Raw genomic sequence first — 18,443 nt, 5'->3', positions numbered from 1 at the left:
GAGCTGTCAGAGAGTTGAAGGAATCAAAGACTCCTGTGGGCCTAATATGGAAAGAAGAGAAAGGCAGCACTTTTGAAAAGAGAACTGTGATGAGTCAGTAATAATATTGCCAGTCATTTTATTCATAGTTGTAAAGTGAAAGTTGAATAGAAGTTCAGTAGAAGTGCAATTCAATACAAACAATGACAACTAAGACTGAGTTAGAAGTTCCTACTCCTGTCATATATACTCTAAATGCTGGTGAAGATTGGCACTAGTCTTGGAGTACCCAGTGTTATTTTACATAGATTAGTGCAAGACTAGTGAAAGGTCTGTGAAACATAATGTATTAATTGTATTAAGTTATGTTTATGCAACATATGTAGATTAATTCATCAAAAAACCTACTAAGTGGAAAAGATGTTGTGGGTCCCAACCTTGACTGTCTGAAAACGGCAAGGCGTGCAGCTCTTTCTCTTTAAAAGGGCAATTTCTTCACTTCATTTGATTTCCGTTACTGACGACTTTACCATTGTTCTCAGCCATTGACCTTTATCCCAGCTTGAGTCAGAGAATTAGACACGGCTTTCAAAAATAAGTTCTACATAAGTTTTTTTAATGAAATTGGCCAATTCTAATCTAGAGTCCTGAAAATGTCTGCTGTGTCGAATAATGGTCAGTCGTGGCATGATCGTCTGTAATGTAGCTGTTTATACTGTCTCTCCCAGACGTCATTTTGCTTCATTCACAGACGCACGTTACTAATGTTTATGGCTTTTCTCTCTCTTCCTCTGTGTGTGTGTGTGTGTGTGTATATATATATATATATATATATATATATATATATTTAATATGAGAGAGAGAGAGAGACGGTTTAAATTGCTAAATTAAATGTATTGTATTAAAGTACTCAATTGAAAATGTAAAATGAGTCAAAATAATTTCTCTAAAACAAGAAACTGATTTCTTAAAAGTGTAAATGTGTTTTAAAATTTCTATTTTATTTTTTATTTTTTGTAAGTTCTGCAAATGTGTTTCATAAGGAATATCCTGCTGGAACAAAGCCTTTGATTAAACAACTCATGTCATAGTTTCTTCAGTAATAACCAGTTATCAAATGTGCCGTGATTACCTGAAGGAAGCACATAAGCTTTAGAAAGCTGATGTAGTTGTCTTTGTATCAGTGTTTTTAAATGGCGACACATACCTGAAAACTTTACTGATGATAAAATTCAGGCCACAGAGCTTATTTAATGTTAGGTAGGAATGTGAAATTCTGTGACACAAAGCATAAATGCAATTTGGAGCGCCATTATTATCATACTATACCACAACAAAAAAATAAAAACATGCATATAATAGCACTTAAATACAAATCTTCCGCTGTTCACACATTTTAGGAAATTTAAATCACCGTCTTGCCAATGTAAATAAGCACGCAATTAAAATAATAATAATAATAATAATAATAAAGAGTTACAACAGTGCCAGTTACAGTATGATGTTTGGTTCCTTTTGTCTTATTAGATTTGTCCGGTATACTTTTTAAAAACGTTTATTTTTTTTCCACCTCAGACTGTAGTTTTGAAAACCGGATCTTTGTGAACGGAGAGGCGTTCCCCAGCCCCGTGCACCACTGCCAGGTTTGTGTGTGCTCTGGAGGTCAGGTGACCTGCAAGGACCATGACTGCCCAAGACCGGCCTGTAACTACCCACTGCCTGGCACCTGCTGCCAGAACAACTGCAACGGTAGGAGACGCAATGGGCTTTCGATTCCAAAACTGGAAGACTGTCATCTTTAGTCTATCAGAGCCAAAGAGAACGATTTACTATCTAGAGAACTATTACTATTTGCTGAACATCTTGATTAGAAAGTGATGTTTAAGTAGGAGTCCTTGTTAGTAAATCCATTACTGTACACTGTGCTTCAGGTGTTATTGTTGATTGTGTTTTTGATGGTTTGTTTTTAAGTAGCAAACCAATTTTAAATTAATAATAAATGCATACACGCATGCATACTTACATACACAGTCTTTAAAACAGCACTACACTGTCATAATGTTCAAGTTACAAAAATATTGTCAATAAATATACATAAATGAATAAATAAAGAAATAATACATACTCTGTAATTAAACTGTCTGGGTTACTATGTAGGTGAACCAAAAATACAGAAGATATTTTAATAACAATGCTTGAAGTCAGGCATAAGGCATTCAATACTAAATTTGATTTCTGTTTCCTTTATTTGAGTTGCAGGTTGCAATTATGCTGGGAAGGAATATGTGAATGGGATGGAGTTTCCACATCCCACAGATAAATGCAGAACTTGCCACTGCATTGTGAGTATTGCCAAAAACGGCAAATGTTGAAAGTGGGATACCTCCATATTTCCAGTGCAGAATTCAAAATCAAAATAATGTATTCAGAATGCAGCCTTTTACACCTCTGCCATATTACACTTTGAGGTTTTTTCTAAATTATTATTATATTTCTGATTTAGTGCTTTCAAGAAAATAATTCCCGTGTTCTTCAGTAGGAATACCAAGGATACCAAACAATTCTTCATTCTGTTCACACTTATTATCTGAAGATTAATTGCACTATTAGTTTTTTTCCTTGATTTTCACATTTACTGACACATTCCTAATTTTTATTCTAACACTGTGCCATGCAAAATCAAACATATGTTTTATTTGCTGCTGTGAAGGTTGGGATGTCATTCACAGTGTCTGTTCATCAATATGCTCATGAGATATTTATAGTGTACCTTTTTTTCAAGTATAATTTCTTGTCGTGCATTTTTATATAGAAAGAAGTGAATTGAATTTTAAGTGAATCTAGCTTCTGTAATGTAATGGTTCTGCATATTTTCCATATATTGTTAATCAGGTGTTAAAAAACAAATGCGTTTTACAATATTGTGGCTTGTATAAAAAGTAATGTAACAGTCATATTTATTAAGAAAATACACACACACACACATCAGTCATCTGCTGTTTTATTTTGTTTGACAGCTTTTACATTTTCAGACACGAATAGTTGTTACTCAGAGACGATTAGTCTTTAATCAGACATGAAAAGACATTACTCCAGACAAGGGCTACTCCGGGCCATGCGCAGATATTGGATATTGGTACTAACGCAAATCTTGTGGTTTGTTTTAATGTCATATTGTATTGTTTTTTATTTCTAGATGTTACTTCACACTGGAAGAATATGTATACAAATAACCTGTTTCATTTCTATTATATTTCCTTTGCCATTTCCACATAATCTGTGCACACACTGTCAATCAATCTCAGGGACCCACATTCCATCACCTTATTGGATAAAACATAGAAGAATAATGGTCAAGAAATTAGCCCTTGTAATTCCTGTTCAGTATATATTTCAGTAATTTGTTGATTGCTGGAAATCCATTTTTTCTGCGAGGATTTGTACATTTCTTTTGTGTTTTGTGCAGAATGGCAATGTTCAGTGTCTGTCTAAGAGATGTCCTCCACTGCTATGTAGCAATCCATACCTGGAGCCAGGGGAATGCTGCCCCCAGTGTCCAGGTAAGGAAACATAAAAACAAAAAGTATACCACAGTAAAAATGTACATACCTCTTAAATGATGTCAGTCTGCGTAACCTTTTATTTTTAGTACTCAATAAATCAAATACTCCTCAGTTTGTGATAACGGACATTGTAAACAATTATGATTTTGATCCACATAATTAATTACTTTTACATGTTTTGCTTTATTCTTCCATGAAAGCACATATGCACTATTTAACTGTAATTCATGCCATGGGTAGCTGAAGGCTAGTGATTTGTGTCTGGCTTTTTTCATGGCTTGAGGTTTCAGGACTTAGAAGCAGAAGCCTATCTGTTTAAGTCTGTGGTGTTTTTAGTATATGTCTAAGCTTGCTCTATTGCATCGTCAAAATGGAAAAGAAGGAAAGATGTTCATCCATGGAAAAAAATATATATATACACTTTCCAATCTAAAAGAATTTCCTACAGCACAACATCTGTAGTCTCACGTTGAACAAAACAAATGTTTAAACTCTCTAAATGTGTCAGTTAACCCAAACTGGTAGTGCTGGGGTCATAATTTGTTTGGGGATCGTAAAATTGTATTTGTTTGTTTGTTTGTTTGTTTGTTTATTCTTTATTGGCAATTTCATTAGTGTCCTTCTGCATTACAGTTTGGAAAGTCACCCAATAAATAATATATTCTTAAATCTCATCTGAATGGCTGATTGGGTTTATAGGAAATTAAGAACACATGACTGTGTCACAACATCAGAGACGTGTCTTCTCAGCTCTTTATTGTGATCTCTTTTTATTAACATGCTATAAAAGATAAGAAGGTAACATTATCCTTTTTATATTTCCTTCATGTTTAAGAAATATATATATTTTTTACAATCTAGATGACAGTTTAATGCCCCTTCGGATGAGAAGAGCTGCAGATGTTTTTTCTCTGTTTCACAGTCATTTCAAGAGTTTAAATGCTTTTAATAGAGCAGACCTACAAGACTGCCAGACTGGCACTTCATAAATTATCACTGTACATCTGCTTATGCTCTCATTACCAGCATGAAGTCTCTGATACTGTTTCTGCTTCTGTGAGCAATGCATGTATTAATCCAAGTTCTGCTCTGCTTAGATTGATATAAATAAAAATAAACTTTATAATAGTCTGACTTTTAAAAGCCAACTTTTTGAAAATTGTAAATGTCTTCCTGCAATAAACACTTCAAGAAGAAGGCAATAAAAGGCCAATAAATATCTATAAAATCTTGACCTTTACTGCAAACAATCCTGTTAGTCTATAAATCTACTATACCATATTTGTGTATTGCCTTAATCAGAACTCCAAAGCAGTGCATTCCTTGTTATGTTCAGCAAAAATATTTTTCCATTGAAAGGCTGACAATTTTATTCAGTTTTGAGTGCACTGTGTTCATATCCAACTAAGTTTCTGTTTCTGCTCACTTGCAGCCCCCCCAGCTGATTGCCTGTATGGTGGGCAGCCCTATAGGCACACTGAGCGGTTCTACGATCCTGTGGATAGGTGCCGCTCCTGTATCTGCACGAATGGGACCATCAACTGTCAACACAAGCCATGCGCCCCTGCCCTGTGTGCTAACCCAATACTGCAAGACTGCTGTCGGACCTGTGATGGTAAGTCATAGATGGTAAGGTATAATACAGTGAAGCTTAACTTCTGGTGCTAAAGAGCCACAGGCAGCCCTGCAGGTTTTAGACACCACTTCATATCCATATCCATAACTTACAGATGTAAATCTAACTGAATATATTTTCTACCTAGAGAATAGAAAAAGATCAACATTTTTGCATTTTTCTCCCTTAGGTTGTCTGTATAACAGGAAAGAGTTTGCTAACGGAGAGCAGTTTCCCGATGTGTCAGACCCCTGTGGGATGTGTGTGTGCCGGGAGGGGACCGTCTCCTGTGAGAGAAGGCCATGCTCGGTTGTGGATTGTCCATTTCCTGTACAGACACAGTGCTGTCAGGCGTGCGATGGTGAGGCCCAATCTATAGTTCAGGACTGGGGTGAAGGGGGTGAGAAAATTACGTGAATGTTTCAATCAATCAATCAATCAATCAATCAATCAGTACTGTAATGTGTACCGAAGGAGTCTGTAAGTCTGCAGTCTGCGGGAATGCATTGCATTGTGACTGATTGTTAATGACTTGTCTCAAGACAAATGCAATACCCGTTTGATCCTAATAATCAAAGCTGTCCAAGCTCAGCAAGTTGGCCCCCGTGATTTCAATTAGACAACAGCCTGCAGGGACGCAGAGGTAGACGTTTCCTGAACTACTGTCTGACCCAAGATAGCTATGAGTGTCAGGTGTGTAAAATAAGACAAATGTATGTTGCTAGTGCAGCTTGCTGGCAGGGTGGATTATCTGAGCTTTTACACCAAAGAAAGGGCTTGTGAGTCATGTTATGAAGCCTTTCATTCACATTCTTTCTGATTGAGAGATTCAGGCTTCTCCCAAACTGCACATTTTATCAGAAACATGAAACAGAAAATGGAACCAATCACTGTGGAACACAAAATATATGGCAGTGATGATGTATCCTGTAGAGTATCATGAGATTGGATTTTAAGTGTACCAGTTTTGAGTTTTGTGAAAGGTATTGAAACTATGAGATTTATGGCAAGCCAAATTACCATTTAAAGATATCTTCACATATTTTGAGATATCTGCAAACCATTTAGAAATATCTAAATAAGGTACTTTATAAAGATATCTCTAAATGATTTGAAGATATCTTTTAAATCATTTAGAGAGATCTGCATATCATTTAGAGATATTTTTAAAAAGTACCTTATTTAGATATCTCTAAATGGTTTTGAGATATCTTCAAATAACTTCCTGTTCATTTAGAGATATCTGCAAATCATTTCAAGATATCTTCAAATAACTTCCTGTATTTTGGCTGAGAATATCACTTCCTGTTTCCTCATTCAGTTACATAGAAATTAATTAACAACTTAACAGGAAGTGATAATATTTGGCTGAATACAGGAAGTGATTTGAAGATATCTTGAAATGATTTAGAGATATCTCTAAATAAACAGGACAACATTTGCAGATATCTCATAAATGTAAGTTAAAAATGCAATAAATATAAAATGCAATTTACTACAGTCTGTGGTAAGCTTCCACAAGGGCTGTCGCTACTTAAAATATCATAAGATTTTATTTGAAATATTTGTATCACAGGTTCAGATTTCCTGATTTCTGAGTTTTCCTAAGAGGATTAAGTTGGTTGAATGAAGTCAATAATGTGTTCAAATATGTAATGAAGAACTCAGATGGAATGAATAATAGAAGACAATCAGTCCTTCAGGGCTGGAGTTGTTTCTAACTGCTAGGGACTGTGCAGTAATTAACAATGCATAAATTGTATTCATCCATAATTAAAGAAGCTTAGTCAAAAACTCAGAAGCACCCAATATAATTAGTTTTTAATCAAAGGTGTTAACGAATGTCTTTGTGCCTGGCACTAAAATTCAGTGTACAGCTATAGTCCTGTATTTCAGGTGCAGTTCATGGATGTGAATGACAGGATGTGAATAGGAGTGAAGAGACATGTGAATGAACAATTTAATTAACTGAAACCAGCTAGCTCCCCACAAATTATTTGCCTACCCCTTGAATTCAAATGCTCACCAGTATCTGTCATTTCTGATAAATTCATGTGATTAAGGAGTGTTTGTTGATTGATTCATGTCAATATTTGTAAGTATTGTACATTCTGAATTTGTTGACTGTGCCCCACTCACATTCCTTTGTTACTTCTTTTTTTTAAATGCAGTTAAAAGCAAGAAGTCTAAAGCCCCAGGAGTCAAACACATGCGTGAATAAATCAAATTGGTCTAATTGAATTATATACAAGTATACACTTGCTTAGTATGATCCTGTTAGACATAACAACTGCATCATTTATCCCAGTGACCTTTTGTAAATTATTTAAAAATGGAATTAGAGAGGAAGCATTCAAATATTTAAAATGTATATGCTTGAGCAAATTTAAATAATTTATGGACCACCACAAATGTTTAATACAGTCCATCAGTGACCCATAAGAGTTTTGATCAATCTCAATAAAATCAAAGAAAAATCACTTATTAGAATCAGAATTGTTGACAAGAAAAATGTATCATCGTGCCGTTTTGTATTGCTTCCATTTCAATGGAACATCAAATTAAGCAAGCATAAAACATTCTCTGAAAGAGGAACTAGCTTTAGCAGATTACACAGGTTAGTCATCGACAATGGCACCAATGCTTAATTCAATCCAATACTTGTGCTCTCTTTTCCTTCCTATAGGCTGCAATTACATCGGGGAAGAGTATCTGAATGGCCAAGAGTTCACAGATCCCCGAAATCAGTGTAACCGCTGCACCTGTATGAATGGATTTGTGACTTGTAGCCCCAAGCCCTGCTACAATCCAGGTTGCGCCCACCCTGTAACTCTCCCGGGAAAGTGTTGTCCCGTCTGTGAAGGTAAAACACATGGTACCTAGTGTGTTTAGATCAGTCCAATCAAAAGGGTGTTTTGGTCCATTTCAGCAGTCATAGAAAACCATCCTCCAGATCGCTGCAATGCACTAGTTTCCTTCTTTCGGTGTAAAATCAAAGACTGACTTTTTATTTTAATGCATTCACCTTTTTTTTATTCACTGTGGCTTTACCCTGCTTTGGTTGATTAATTTTAATCCTACTGTGAAGTAAAATGATTAACATAACAAACAAGAAAAACCTCTCCATAACGAAAGGAATGTTACAGCTATTTGCGGTATTAAAGTGTTGCGGAACACCACAATATGAAATATACAGCCAACATACATTTCTGCATTTAACACAGGCACACATGCACTCATGCAAAGGTGGAAAATAAATTATACCTATAAAACTGCAATACCAAAATAGAACACAATTATTTTCTTGACATTTTGAAGGATTTTTAATGTGGTCTTCAGATGCATTGTGATAGCATGCTATGGACCTTTGGGAACCACTGTGCTACAATACCGTTTTGGAAAATTCCCAGGACCTTAGACAGAACAGTTATATATTTGTTTTGTATTATGCTGAACACTTTAAAGTACATTTTACAGAGCAGGTTAGTTGATTGTGACTGGGCATTGATTTAGAAAATCTTATCTTATGGCCCAAAAACACTTCAATTCCCTTTGGCTTAAGCTGATTTTGTAAATATGACTTCCTAACCTTCAAAACTGGACTCGGAACTAATACATTTAATAGCAGTTTTTCTATTTCTGCACATACAGGGTGCTAGTGTCAATACTGCTGTTTAATGCAACTGTTGGAAACAGTGAAGATGTCACGCACACTGTGAGGATGTTCTGATAAAAAGAGAGACACTGTTTTCTGTCAATTGTAATAGCTTAGAAGTTTGAGACACACTGGCCCAGACAAGATTTTAACCTAAGAGTCCAGAAACACCATATTTCCATTTGGCCTGGAGAGATACAAGATATGCAGGTTATTTATTTTTATTTTTTTCATTTGATTTCCCCAACATTTTCATCCTCATAACTTAACATTCAGTACAGATGTCCGCTCAGAGAATTAGCAAAAATGTTTTCCTTTTTCTTTTCACCAGCCTTTTTAAGCAAATATACTAAATACATTAACCTCTGTGTCCCCCTCCCATTCCGTCCAGGGTGCTTTTATAAGAACATTGTCATTACCAATGGGCAGACATTCCAGGACCCGGGCGATTCCTGCTCCCAGTGTACCTGTAGGGTAAGAAACGTATCTGTTACACAGACTTGTGGCAACTGAAAATGATACCATGTCAGCGTTTGAAATGTCTATTTATGAATTATGTCATTTGGCACAACACTGGCCTTACACATGGTGGAGAAAAGTAAATGAATGTAATTCCCTTTCAGGCCGGATCCGTGCAGTGCATAAAGAAATTGTGTCCCCCCGCTTTCTGTGCACACCCAGTCATTGGATCATGTGATTGTCCCACCTGTGAAGGTAGATTCACATGCTGTTTTGAAATGTATTGGTATTAGTCTTGTTGTAGTAGTATTTAACAGACAGTAAGTTTGATGTAAAGATGACTGAGTCTTTTTTCTGTAGGTTGCTTTTTTCAAGGAGGAGAATATATTGATGGGCAAACCTTCCCAGCACTCAGTGGTGGTTGTGAAGAATGTACATGTTTTGTAAGTCTTGCATATTATCTCTGTACAACTTATTGGATCTAAGCTTGTTTAATCTGCCAAAATACAAAACAATACATATGTTGAAATAGAAAAATTATCGGTGTATTGCTTTACAGGATGTTGTGAATTTGTTGTGCCATACAATACTAGCTTATTTTTGTGTTTTATCCCTGCTGAATTGCTTTATAGCAATTGCAATTGCATTTTTCCCCCGCTTTATGGCTGGATTTTGTTCAAATGATAATGTATTTGTGAAAACAGAAACAGAACAGCACCCCTCTGTATTTAAAATACATGCCATAGCTCTGACGCCATTTTCTGGACAAAATGGAAATGAAAATGTAAAATGCTATTGTAAATTCATAGTCAAAGACTGCTATTACAGATGCATGATCAACCCCACTTCAAGATGGACTTTATTAAATTCATAATAAAATTGTGAAATGAGAGAAACAGCACCCCTCTTTGCAAATGCATGTCTTACCTCTTACGCCGCTTTTGTAAATACATGATTGTGCTCTACCGACCTCTGATCTTCAACCTCTGAACCTCTGAACACGCCCACAGGACTGGAAGCGCTGCTATTGGTCAGCCGCCTCTGTTCGCTGTTCTCTGCTCTTTCGTTTCTGTTCATGAGAGAAGCTCTTGATTTCTTTGAATGTTTCTCATTACGTTGCATTTGGAAATGGTTCAGCTTTGCATTCAACCCCGGCAGCTATATGATAACCAAGCGAGCGCATATGTTTTCAAAATAAGAACATAAGAAAGTTTACAAACGAGAGGAGGCCATTCGACCCATCGTGCTCATTTGGTGTCCATTAATAACCGAGTGATCCAAGGATACTATCCAGTATCCAGTTTAAATGTTCACAAATTTTTTGCTTCAACCACATTGCTGGGGAGTTTGTTCCAGATTGTTACAACTCTCTGTGTGAATAGCTCCAAAATTTGTTAAAATTACTTAAATTATTTCCAGGCAACCCATGCTGATATTGAGTGAGGCTTATCTAAAACCCAAAGTACAGATGCCCTGAAAATCTTATTTTGATGGTTTTGTGAGAGTGCTGGAATTACAGGGTCAACCATGCCTATAATCCCACCCCCGTATGTTAATCGCATCCAATCTCCACCCCTATATTGTATTTAATTTTGGCACTCTTCACACAGAGCCATCAGGTAAAACAAAACACTAACGCACTGCAATGCAATGTGTATATTAAATTTACTACCATTGCACAGCTTTAAGCAATTTAAACATTAGTATTACATTTAATTGTGGCATTAAAATAGTACGATGCTATAAAGCAATTCAGCAGGGATAAACACAAAAATAAGCTTGTATTGTTTAACGTGTATTGCATTTCATTATGGCATGATAAATTCGCCACATCCTGTAAAGCGATACGCCAATAATTTTTCTATTTCAACATTGTTTTGTATTTTAGCACTAGCACTTCATAGCTAATAGGACTTTCCAACCCAGTGACACAAAATGTCAAACTCAAGCTATAATCACCTTAGTTCTACTGTATTATTAAACAGAAAACTTAAATAATAACTCAGTATTTGGCAGGTTGTGTGCGTGGGAGGTAGGATGAGGGTGCTGGTTAATAAGGACTTTGTGTTGTGCTAAAAGACAATGTGAATGATCAGGAGAATACATCTGCACTTCCCTTAACGAATGCAGCACCTGTTTTATTGTCTATAGCTATCCTCTGCCTCTGGGTATTCTCTCTTTTTTTATGAGACTTTGGGTAAAAATGTTTTGTTAATGGCTAATAACAGGTGTTTCTACATGAGCTCCACACTTCTAGCCCAGGGAAAGGAATTTTGTGAAACTGAGGCGAATGTTGAGAAGCACCAAATGCTCCTGTTTTGCTGAGAAGCTAGAAAGTTTGGGATAAGTACTAATGTGACTACTTTTTCCCCTGTCGTTTTAACTGTCTTTCTGTTTTTTAATATTCCAGAGAGGTGATGTGACTTGTGGCAGGAAGAAGTGTGAGAAGACCACTTGCCCTCACCCGGGACTAGACGCCTGCTCTTGCCCTGTTTGTGATGGCTGTCGTTTCAACAACAGAGACTGTAAGAATGGAGAGAGGTTCACAGATCCTAAAAACAAGTGTCAGCGTTGTACATGTCTGGTAAGGTGTCCCAGTATAAGTACTATATATCTAAAGCAATTTGAGCCATTTTTCTGAACCACACATTGTACACACACATTATTGTGTTGTTTCTCAATAAGCAGTGTCAACCTTCTTTTTATTTTATTTTACATGTTAAAAGGTGTTCTTATGACTGCTTCATAAACTCAAAGTCATAAGTATGCTGGGCAAATGCAAAATAATTAGCTCCTAGCACTGACTTTTATTAGCATCTATTTGAAAGCTGAGCCTTTGTATGTAAATATACACTGGTTTTGAACATGAAAAATTGGAATTTCACATCTGCTTGGGGATTGATTTTAAAGTAGCCCTTTGTCACTGGGAACTGTTTAATTGCCTCAGTGCTTTCAGTGCTGCATTCTTACATACTAGACCATTTTGTGCACATATTACTCTTCAGTCGATAAACCGTGGAGCTATTGTGACATTGAAGCCTACTCCAATCCTTCCTACATTTAAAGTGAAAGAGGACCGTGTTAACCCTCATAGAGGAAGTATTCCAAAAACATTATGCTAATTAAAGGTCAAATTTGTATTTTGTTAAATTACATTTCAAATATAAATACACAAACATAACAGGTGTGCCCTCCTTACTGAATGCTTTTTTGTAGCTGTCCTTTTTTTATGTCTTTTAGATCCACCAATAGCCTTTCAAACATTCAGGTCAAGTGATTATGCAACCTTTTTTTTATAGAGGTAAAACTATGCCACTCTGAATCACATTGTCCTTGTTTACTATTAATTTTTGCAGAGTATGTTTATTAAATATATATATAGTAAGTGACAGAATTGTATATAACAATGTGATCTTCATTAATTTGTATAGCTGCGGAAAATGTATTTTATATATGATCTACAATAAATGAAGCACCAATTAGACAAGTTATTCCACTTGTGTATATCTATTTCAGGTATCCCAGCATACAGTGAGGGAAAAAAAGTATTTGATCCCCTGCTGATTTTGTACGTTTGCCCACTGACAAAGAAATGATCAGTCTATAATTTTAATGGTAGGTGTATTTTAACAGTGAGAGACAGAATAACAACAAAAAAATCCAGAAAAACGCATTTCAAAAAAGGTATGAATTGATTTGCATGTTAATGAGGGAAATAAGTATTTGATCCCCTGTCAATCAGCAAGATTTCTGGCTCCCAGGTGTCTTTTATACAGGTAACGATCTGAGATTAGGAGCACTCTCTTAAAGGGAGTGCTCCTAATCTCAGCTCGTTACCTGTATAAAAGACACCTGTCCACAGAAGCAATCAATCAATCAGATTCCAAACTCTCCACCATGGCCAAGACCAAAGAGCTGTCCAAGGATGTCAGGGACAAGATTGTAGACCTACACAAGGCTGGAATGGGCTACAAGACCATCGCCAAGCAGCTTGGTGAGAAGGTGACAACAGTTGGTGCGAATATTCGCAAATGGAAGAAACACAAAATAACTGTCAGTCTCCCTCGGTCTGGGGCTCCATGCAAGATCTCACCTCGTGGAGATTCAATGATCATGAGAACGGTGAGGAATCATCCCAGAACTACACGGGAGGATCTTGTTAATGATCTCAAGGCAGCTGAGACCATAGTCACCAAGAAAACAATTGGTAACACACTACTCCGTGAAGGACTGAAATCCTGCAGCGCCCGCAAGGTCCCCCTGCTCAAGAAAGCACATGGCCCGTACAGGCAGGTACAGGCCCGTCTGAAGTTTGCCAACATCTGAATGATTCAGAGGAGAACTGGGTGAAAGTGTTGTGGTCAGATGAGACCAAAATCGAGCTCTTTGGCATCAACTCAACTCGCCGTGTTTGGAGGAGGAGGAATGACCCCAAGAACACCATCCCCACCGTCAAACATGGAGGTGGAAACATTATGCTTTGGGGGTGTTTTTCTGCTAAGGGGACAGGACAACTGCACCGCATCAAAGGGACGATGGACGGGGCCATGTACCGTCAAATCTTGGGTGAGAACCTCCTTCCCTCAGCCAGGGCATTGAAAATGGGTCATGGATGGGTATTCCAGCATGACAATGACCCAAAACACACAGCCAAGGCAACAAAGGAGTGGCACAAGAAGAAGCACATTAAGGTCCTGGAGTGGCCTAGCCAGTCTCCAGACCTTAATCCCATAGAAAATCTGTGGAGGGAGCAGAAGGTTCGAGTTGCCAAACGTCAGCCTCGAAACCTTAATGACTTGGAGAGGATCTGCATAGAGGAGTGGGACAAAATCCCTCCTGAGATGTGTGCAAACCTGGTGGCCAACTACAAGAAACGTCTGACCTCTGTGATTGCCAACACGGGTTTTGCCACCAAGTACTAAGTCGAAGGGGTCAAATACTTATTTCCCTCATTAACATGCAAATCAATTTATAACTTTTTTGAAATGCGTTTTTCTGGATTTTTTTGTTGTTATTCTGTCTCTCACTGTTAAAATACCATTAAAATTATAGACTGATCATTTCTTTGTCAGTGGGCAAACGTACAAAATCAGCAGGGGATCAAATACTTTTTTCCCCCACCTGTATTTAGCACATTACTAATGTACTAACTTTATTGGCAGTAATTAAAATTCTTGGCAGAATGCAATTTTATTGTTACGGCCTTTATGATCTGCTGTTTATTCATGGATGAGAAGAAACATTTCAAATATTCACAGTTTTAGGGCTGAAATGAACTTAAGAGTCATGCCATTCTTGTATTATTTTATCAATATGAACATTTCAAGTGGCACTGAATTCATTATAGTGAGTTTGATCACTATAACTATAACTAGCTTAGTTCACTTAATAACAATCAGCATAATCTGTGTTTTCAGAACGGTGGCGTCAAGTGTGTGCCAGTGGCTTGTCCCCCGGTCTCCTGCCGTAACCCCGTAACCCCCCCAGGAGAATGCTGCCCGGTGTGCACTGGCATCTGCGATTTCGAGGGCCAGATCTACGAGCACAAGACCACTTTTGACTCGCCTGCTGACAGCTGCTCGAAGTGTACCTGCTTGGTGAGTGCATTGCAGACAAGAGGAATCAACAGCCTGGAGATGCAAAGGAATTGTGTGCAAAGAATAGGGCAGATACTAGACTCTGGTATAGGCCTGGGACTGACATCTCTTAAGCAACATTATGACATTTGCATTTGTAATTCTATGAATTGGTTAATAGAAGTTATATTTTCTCACACCCTTGACGCAGGTGGATTTTCTAGAGAACATAATTACCAAGCCATACAAACGATAAGGGAGTCTTCAGTGTAATCCATATTTATTCCCCCCTTTTTTGTTTCTGGAGTCCCCATTTACGTTAGAAAGAATCTCAACATGTACAACATGGCTGCCAAATTGTGGGGCTTCTGTGATTTGGCTTGTGGTATGTATGTCCATCAGAGCAGGACTCGCCTCACTGACTGCTTCCTTCCTTGGTCTTGCAGAATGAGATCGTGACGTGTCACAGAAAACCATGTCCTCAGCAGTGTTCTCACCCACTAACCTCCGCTGCTTGCTGCCCGGTCTGTGATGCATGCTTCTATGAGGGCTTCGAGTTCAACAACAGGCAGACCTTCCCATCTCCATCAAACCCCTGCCAACGCTGCAGCTGCCTCAATGGGAACGTGATCTGTAACATGGTGGTTTGTCCCCAGATCCAATGTGCCAGTCCCATTACCAAACCAGGGCAGTGCTGTCCAGAATGTGCAGGTAAACATATGCAATTGCAAGTACAAATAAATAATGGAATTTCATGAATGTAGGATATTTTTCTCTGTGTGTTTAAACTTTCGGTTTTCACAAACACATTTTCAATTTGAATGAATGTATGCGCATCGAAATCATACTGTAATAGGTGTCGTTAGCCTTGAATGTTCATTTGTGTTTGATATTCTCTTATATCAAGTACCTAATCAAATTTATAACAATACTCTTTTGACATGTTTCCCCTGTTGAAATACAATCACGAAGAGAAATGCATTATAGTGGACCGCGCTGAGTACCATACTGAATGACTCTCATGTCTCTTCCCAGCATTCATTGGGTATTCTTTTTTACAAGAAATCACAATCGCATAATAAATCACAATTGTAGTTAAGTTGAAACTATAATTCTGGAATTTGTTTACTTTAAGAAATCTTGTTCAAGCTGTTTATCAATGACATCTTTGATGGAGTGGCAGTCTGAAGTTCATACACCCCCCTGTCTTAACTTCTTAAATTCTTTACAGGTTTTCTGGAGGCTGAATTAGTGTTCAACAATCTTCTGGAAATATATATAAGTATCTGGGTTTTCTTACGTTTTACATCTGGTCTCTCGCAGTGTGTTCGTATTTCGGACAGGAATTCGCAGAAGGGACCCATTGGCTTTCTACTTCTGATAACTGCCAAGAGTGCAGATGTATTGTGAGTCACTTTGTCTTTCTATTACACACCGACATCCCTAGCAATAAAGTCTGTAAATATCCAGGATTTATTGATAGTCCCCCTCCCTGTTCACTTCACAATTGCTTTAATATGAAATGAAATGCACACTTTCCCAGCTTGCGAGAGGAAATCATCTCTCTATTCACCATGATTAAATCAAATAGTAATGAACAATAAATAACTACAAAGAAGGCTAATGACTGAAATGGCTGTAATGATCAGGCTCCTGGAAGAAAAGCTACTCATTTAAAGCTACTGATCTCAACTCCACAGACAGACAGACTTGAGAGTATGTGCTTGGTGTCTTTCAGAGAGGGGAGGTGCGATGCTCAGAGGTTGTCTGTGATGTGCCGTGCAGTAACCCCTCACCAAGTGTGGGCCAGTGCTGTCCCAGGTGTCAGGACTGCTTCTTTGAAGGCGTGATGTACAATAACGGAGAAGACTTTACTTTGGACAACTGTAGGGAGTGCTCCTGCAATGTAAGAAACACTGTTTAAAGACATGCACCATACATCACTAGAACAAAACAGTTCACTATTTATAGATAGAAGTGATTGTTTCACTGGAAGACTTTGATTTAATATTTTTTTCTTCAAATTTTTTTCCTTTAAGCTGCTAAATTAATAAGGCTACTGAACCTTGCTGGGCCTTACCGGATTTATTATAGTCAGTGGCTGTAGGGAATCTTTTTTTAAAAAGATTCATCAATAGTATGACGTGATTAATTAAATTAATTAAAATGTGGACATGAAAAAAATTAATCTGGCTATTGCAGATTTTCCTGAAATTTTAACAGGATTTGTTTCTTTTGGCCTTTTCAATGAAACTCAATTAAGCATATCCAATGAAACAATAATCCTTGGCTTTCAATACTAGAATGAATTTAAATTAATCAAAAAAATGTTTTAATAAACTATGAAAGACTCATTATTCCCTTTGATTACTGTGTAGATCTTGCCTTCTGATAAAAGCATGCAGGAAACTTAACAATAGTATTTTCTGTAAATCAAAGCTGTAAGTAAGCTCTGTGATCAGTATTTTTATACTTATATCAGTAATTCCAAATTCCCACATTCTGTGGCCCAAAATAAATGCACAAAAACCTCTGTTTCAGGAAGGCGATGTCCACTGTGTCAATACCCTGTGCCCGACTCTGAACTGCATGCACCAGGTTACGGATCCTGGGACATGCTGTCCTCGCTGCAGAGGTAGGGAGATGCTTAGTATAGAAACATTTCTGCCAGACAGTGAATGAAAATCAATGATCTACCTGGCTTTTAAAAGGGTATGATTTGGGAATCTTTATCAAAGTAAACATCTTTGTCTACTTGTTCAAGGGCACTGTCTTGTTATGAAACACTAAATCATACCCGGGAATCATTAAGGGACATACCTGCCACACAGATGAACTTTCAACCAGTAACAAGAGTCTGTGCAGAAAAGAACTCCTGGAAACGACAGACCTGTATTGGGTCGGGATCCTAATTTAGACGGACCCTCTGCATTAATCCATAATTAATTAATATTTCGGCAGAGGGCCTTGTGTGTTTGTACATGTATTGCATTGCTGCAAATGTGCTGGAGAGGTTTTACTTCGAAATGCAGGGAGAACTTTTAAATGTATGCAGTTTTTGAAAGCCTTTGTTTTTCTGCAGGCTGTGTTTACAATGGGAGAGAGTATGATGAAGGAAGAACCTGGTTCGCTGGCACAACCCCCTGTATGTCCTGCATGTGTGTGAATGGGGTCACCACCTGCTCTGAGATCCGCTGTGTCTCTCGCTGTATAAACGAGATCAATGTCCAAGGAGAGTGTTGTCCAGTGTGTGCAGGTCAGTGCAGAAATATGCTATGCATGTAATCCAATTATTTTTCAGTCCAAGGGTTGGATTATATCAAAACTTTGACCCACCCGCTAATAGAAAATTACAGAACTGTACTCAGTTGTGGCTTCATTTTTAGTTTAGATTTAGAAATGTAACCGCTATGATGTACAGTTTTTTAGTTTGCTATTAGCGGGTGGGTCAAAGTTTTGATTTAAGCTGGCCCCAAATTGAGTATTTCCAAAAGAGTATGTGAAAAGTAAGTTTTGATGACTAAATTCAGGTTTCATTCTTTGAGACAGTGCTTGAAGCTGACAGCAATACTATAACAAACTTTGCAGATGTCTCA

At 37.5% G+C, this 18,443-nt stretch overlaps 1 protein-coding gene across 1 annotated transcript in view; it reads left to right on the top strand.

The window, feature by feature from the left end:
- kcp (kielin cysteine rich BMP regulator) overlaps nucleotides 1-18,443 on the top strand; it is a 74,660-nt gene that overhangs the window by 44,901 nt on the left and 11,316 nt on the right. Inside the window, exons 25-40 of the mRNA XM_066705175.1 lie at nucleotides 1,555-1,728; nucleotides 2,239-2,321; nucleotides 3,446-3,539; nucleotides 4,975-5,157; nucleotides 5,348-5,518; nucleotides 7,844-8,020; nucleotides 9,204-9,286; nucleotides 9,436-9,526; nucleotides 9,632-9,714; nucleotides 11,682-11,855; nucleotides 14,689-14,868; nucleotides 15,294-15,558; nucleotides 16,171-16,253; nucleotides 16,586-16,753; nucleotides 17,389-17,482; nucleotides 17,930-18,103. Coding sequence (XP_066561272.1) covers nucleotides 1,555-1,728; nucleotides 2,239-2,321; nucleotides 3,446-3,539; nucleotides 4,975-5,157; nucleotides 5,348-5,518; nucleotides 7,844-8,020; nucleotides 9,204-9,286; nucleotides 9,436-9,526; nucleotides 9,632-9,714; nucleotides 11,682-11,855; nucleotides 14,689-14,868; nucleotides 15,294-15,558; nucleotides 16,171-16,253; nucleotides 16,586-16,753; nucleotides 17,389-17,482; nucleotides 17,930-18,103 — 2,277 coding nt within the window. The remainder of the gene's footprint in view (nucleotides 1-1,554; nucleotides 1,729-2,238; nucleotides 2,322-3,445; nucleotides 3,540-4,974; nucleotides 5,158-5,347; nucleotides 5,519-7,843; nucleotides 8,021-9,203; nucleotides 9,287-9,435; nucleotides 9,527-9,631; nucleotides 9,715-11,681; nucleotides 11,856-14,688; nucleotides 14,869-15,293; nucleotides 15,559-16,170; nucleotides 16,254-16,585; nucleotides 16,754-17,388; nucleotides 17,483-17,929; nucleotides 18,104-18,443) is intronic.

Source organism: Amia ocellicauda, chromosome 5 (genome assembly GCF_036373705.1).
Source record: "Amia ocellicauda isolate fAmiCal2 chromosome 5, fAmiCal2.hap1, whole genome shotgun sequence".
In the NCBI taxonomy this organism is placed as follows: domain Eukaryota; kingdom Metazoa; phylum Chordata; class Actinopteri; order Amiiformes; family Amiidae; genus Amia; species Amia ocellicauda.
Note: the sequence above shows the minus strand (reverse complement) of the source record. Positions and strands in the feature narration are given on the sequence as shown.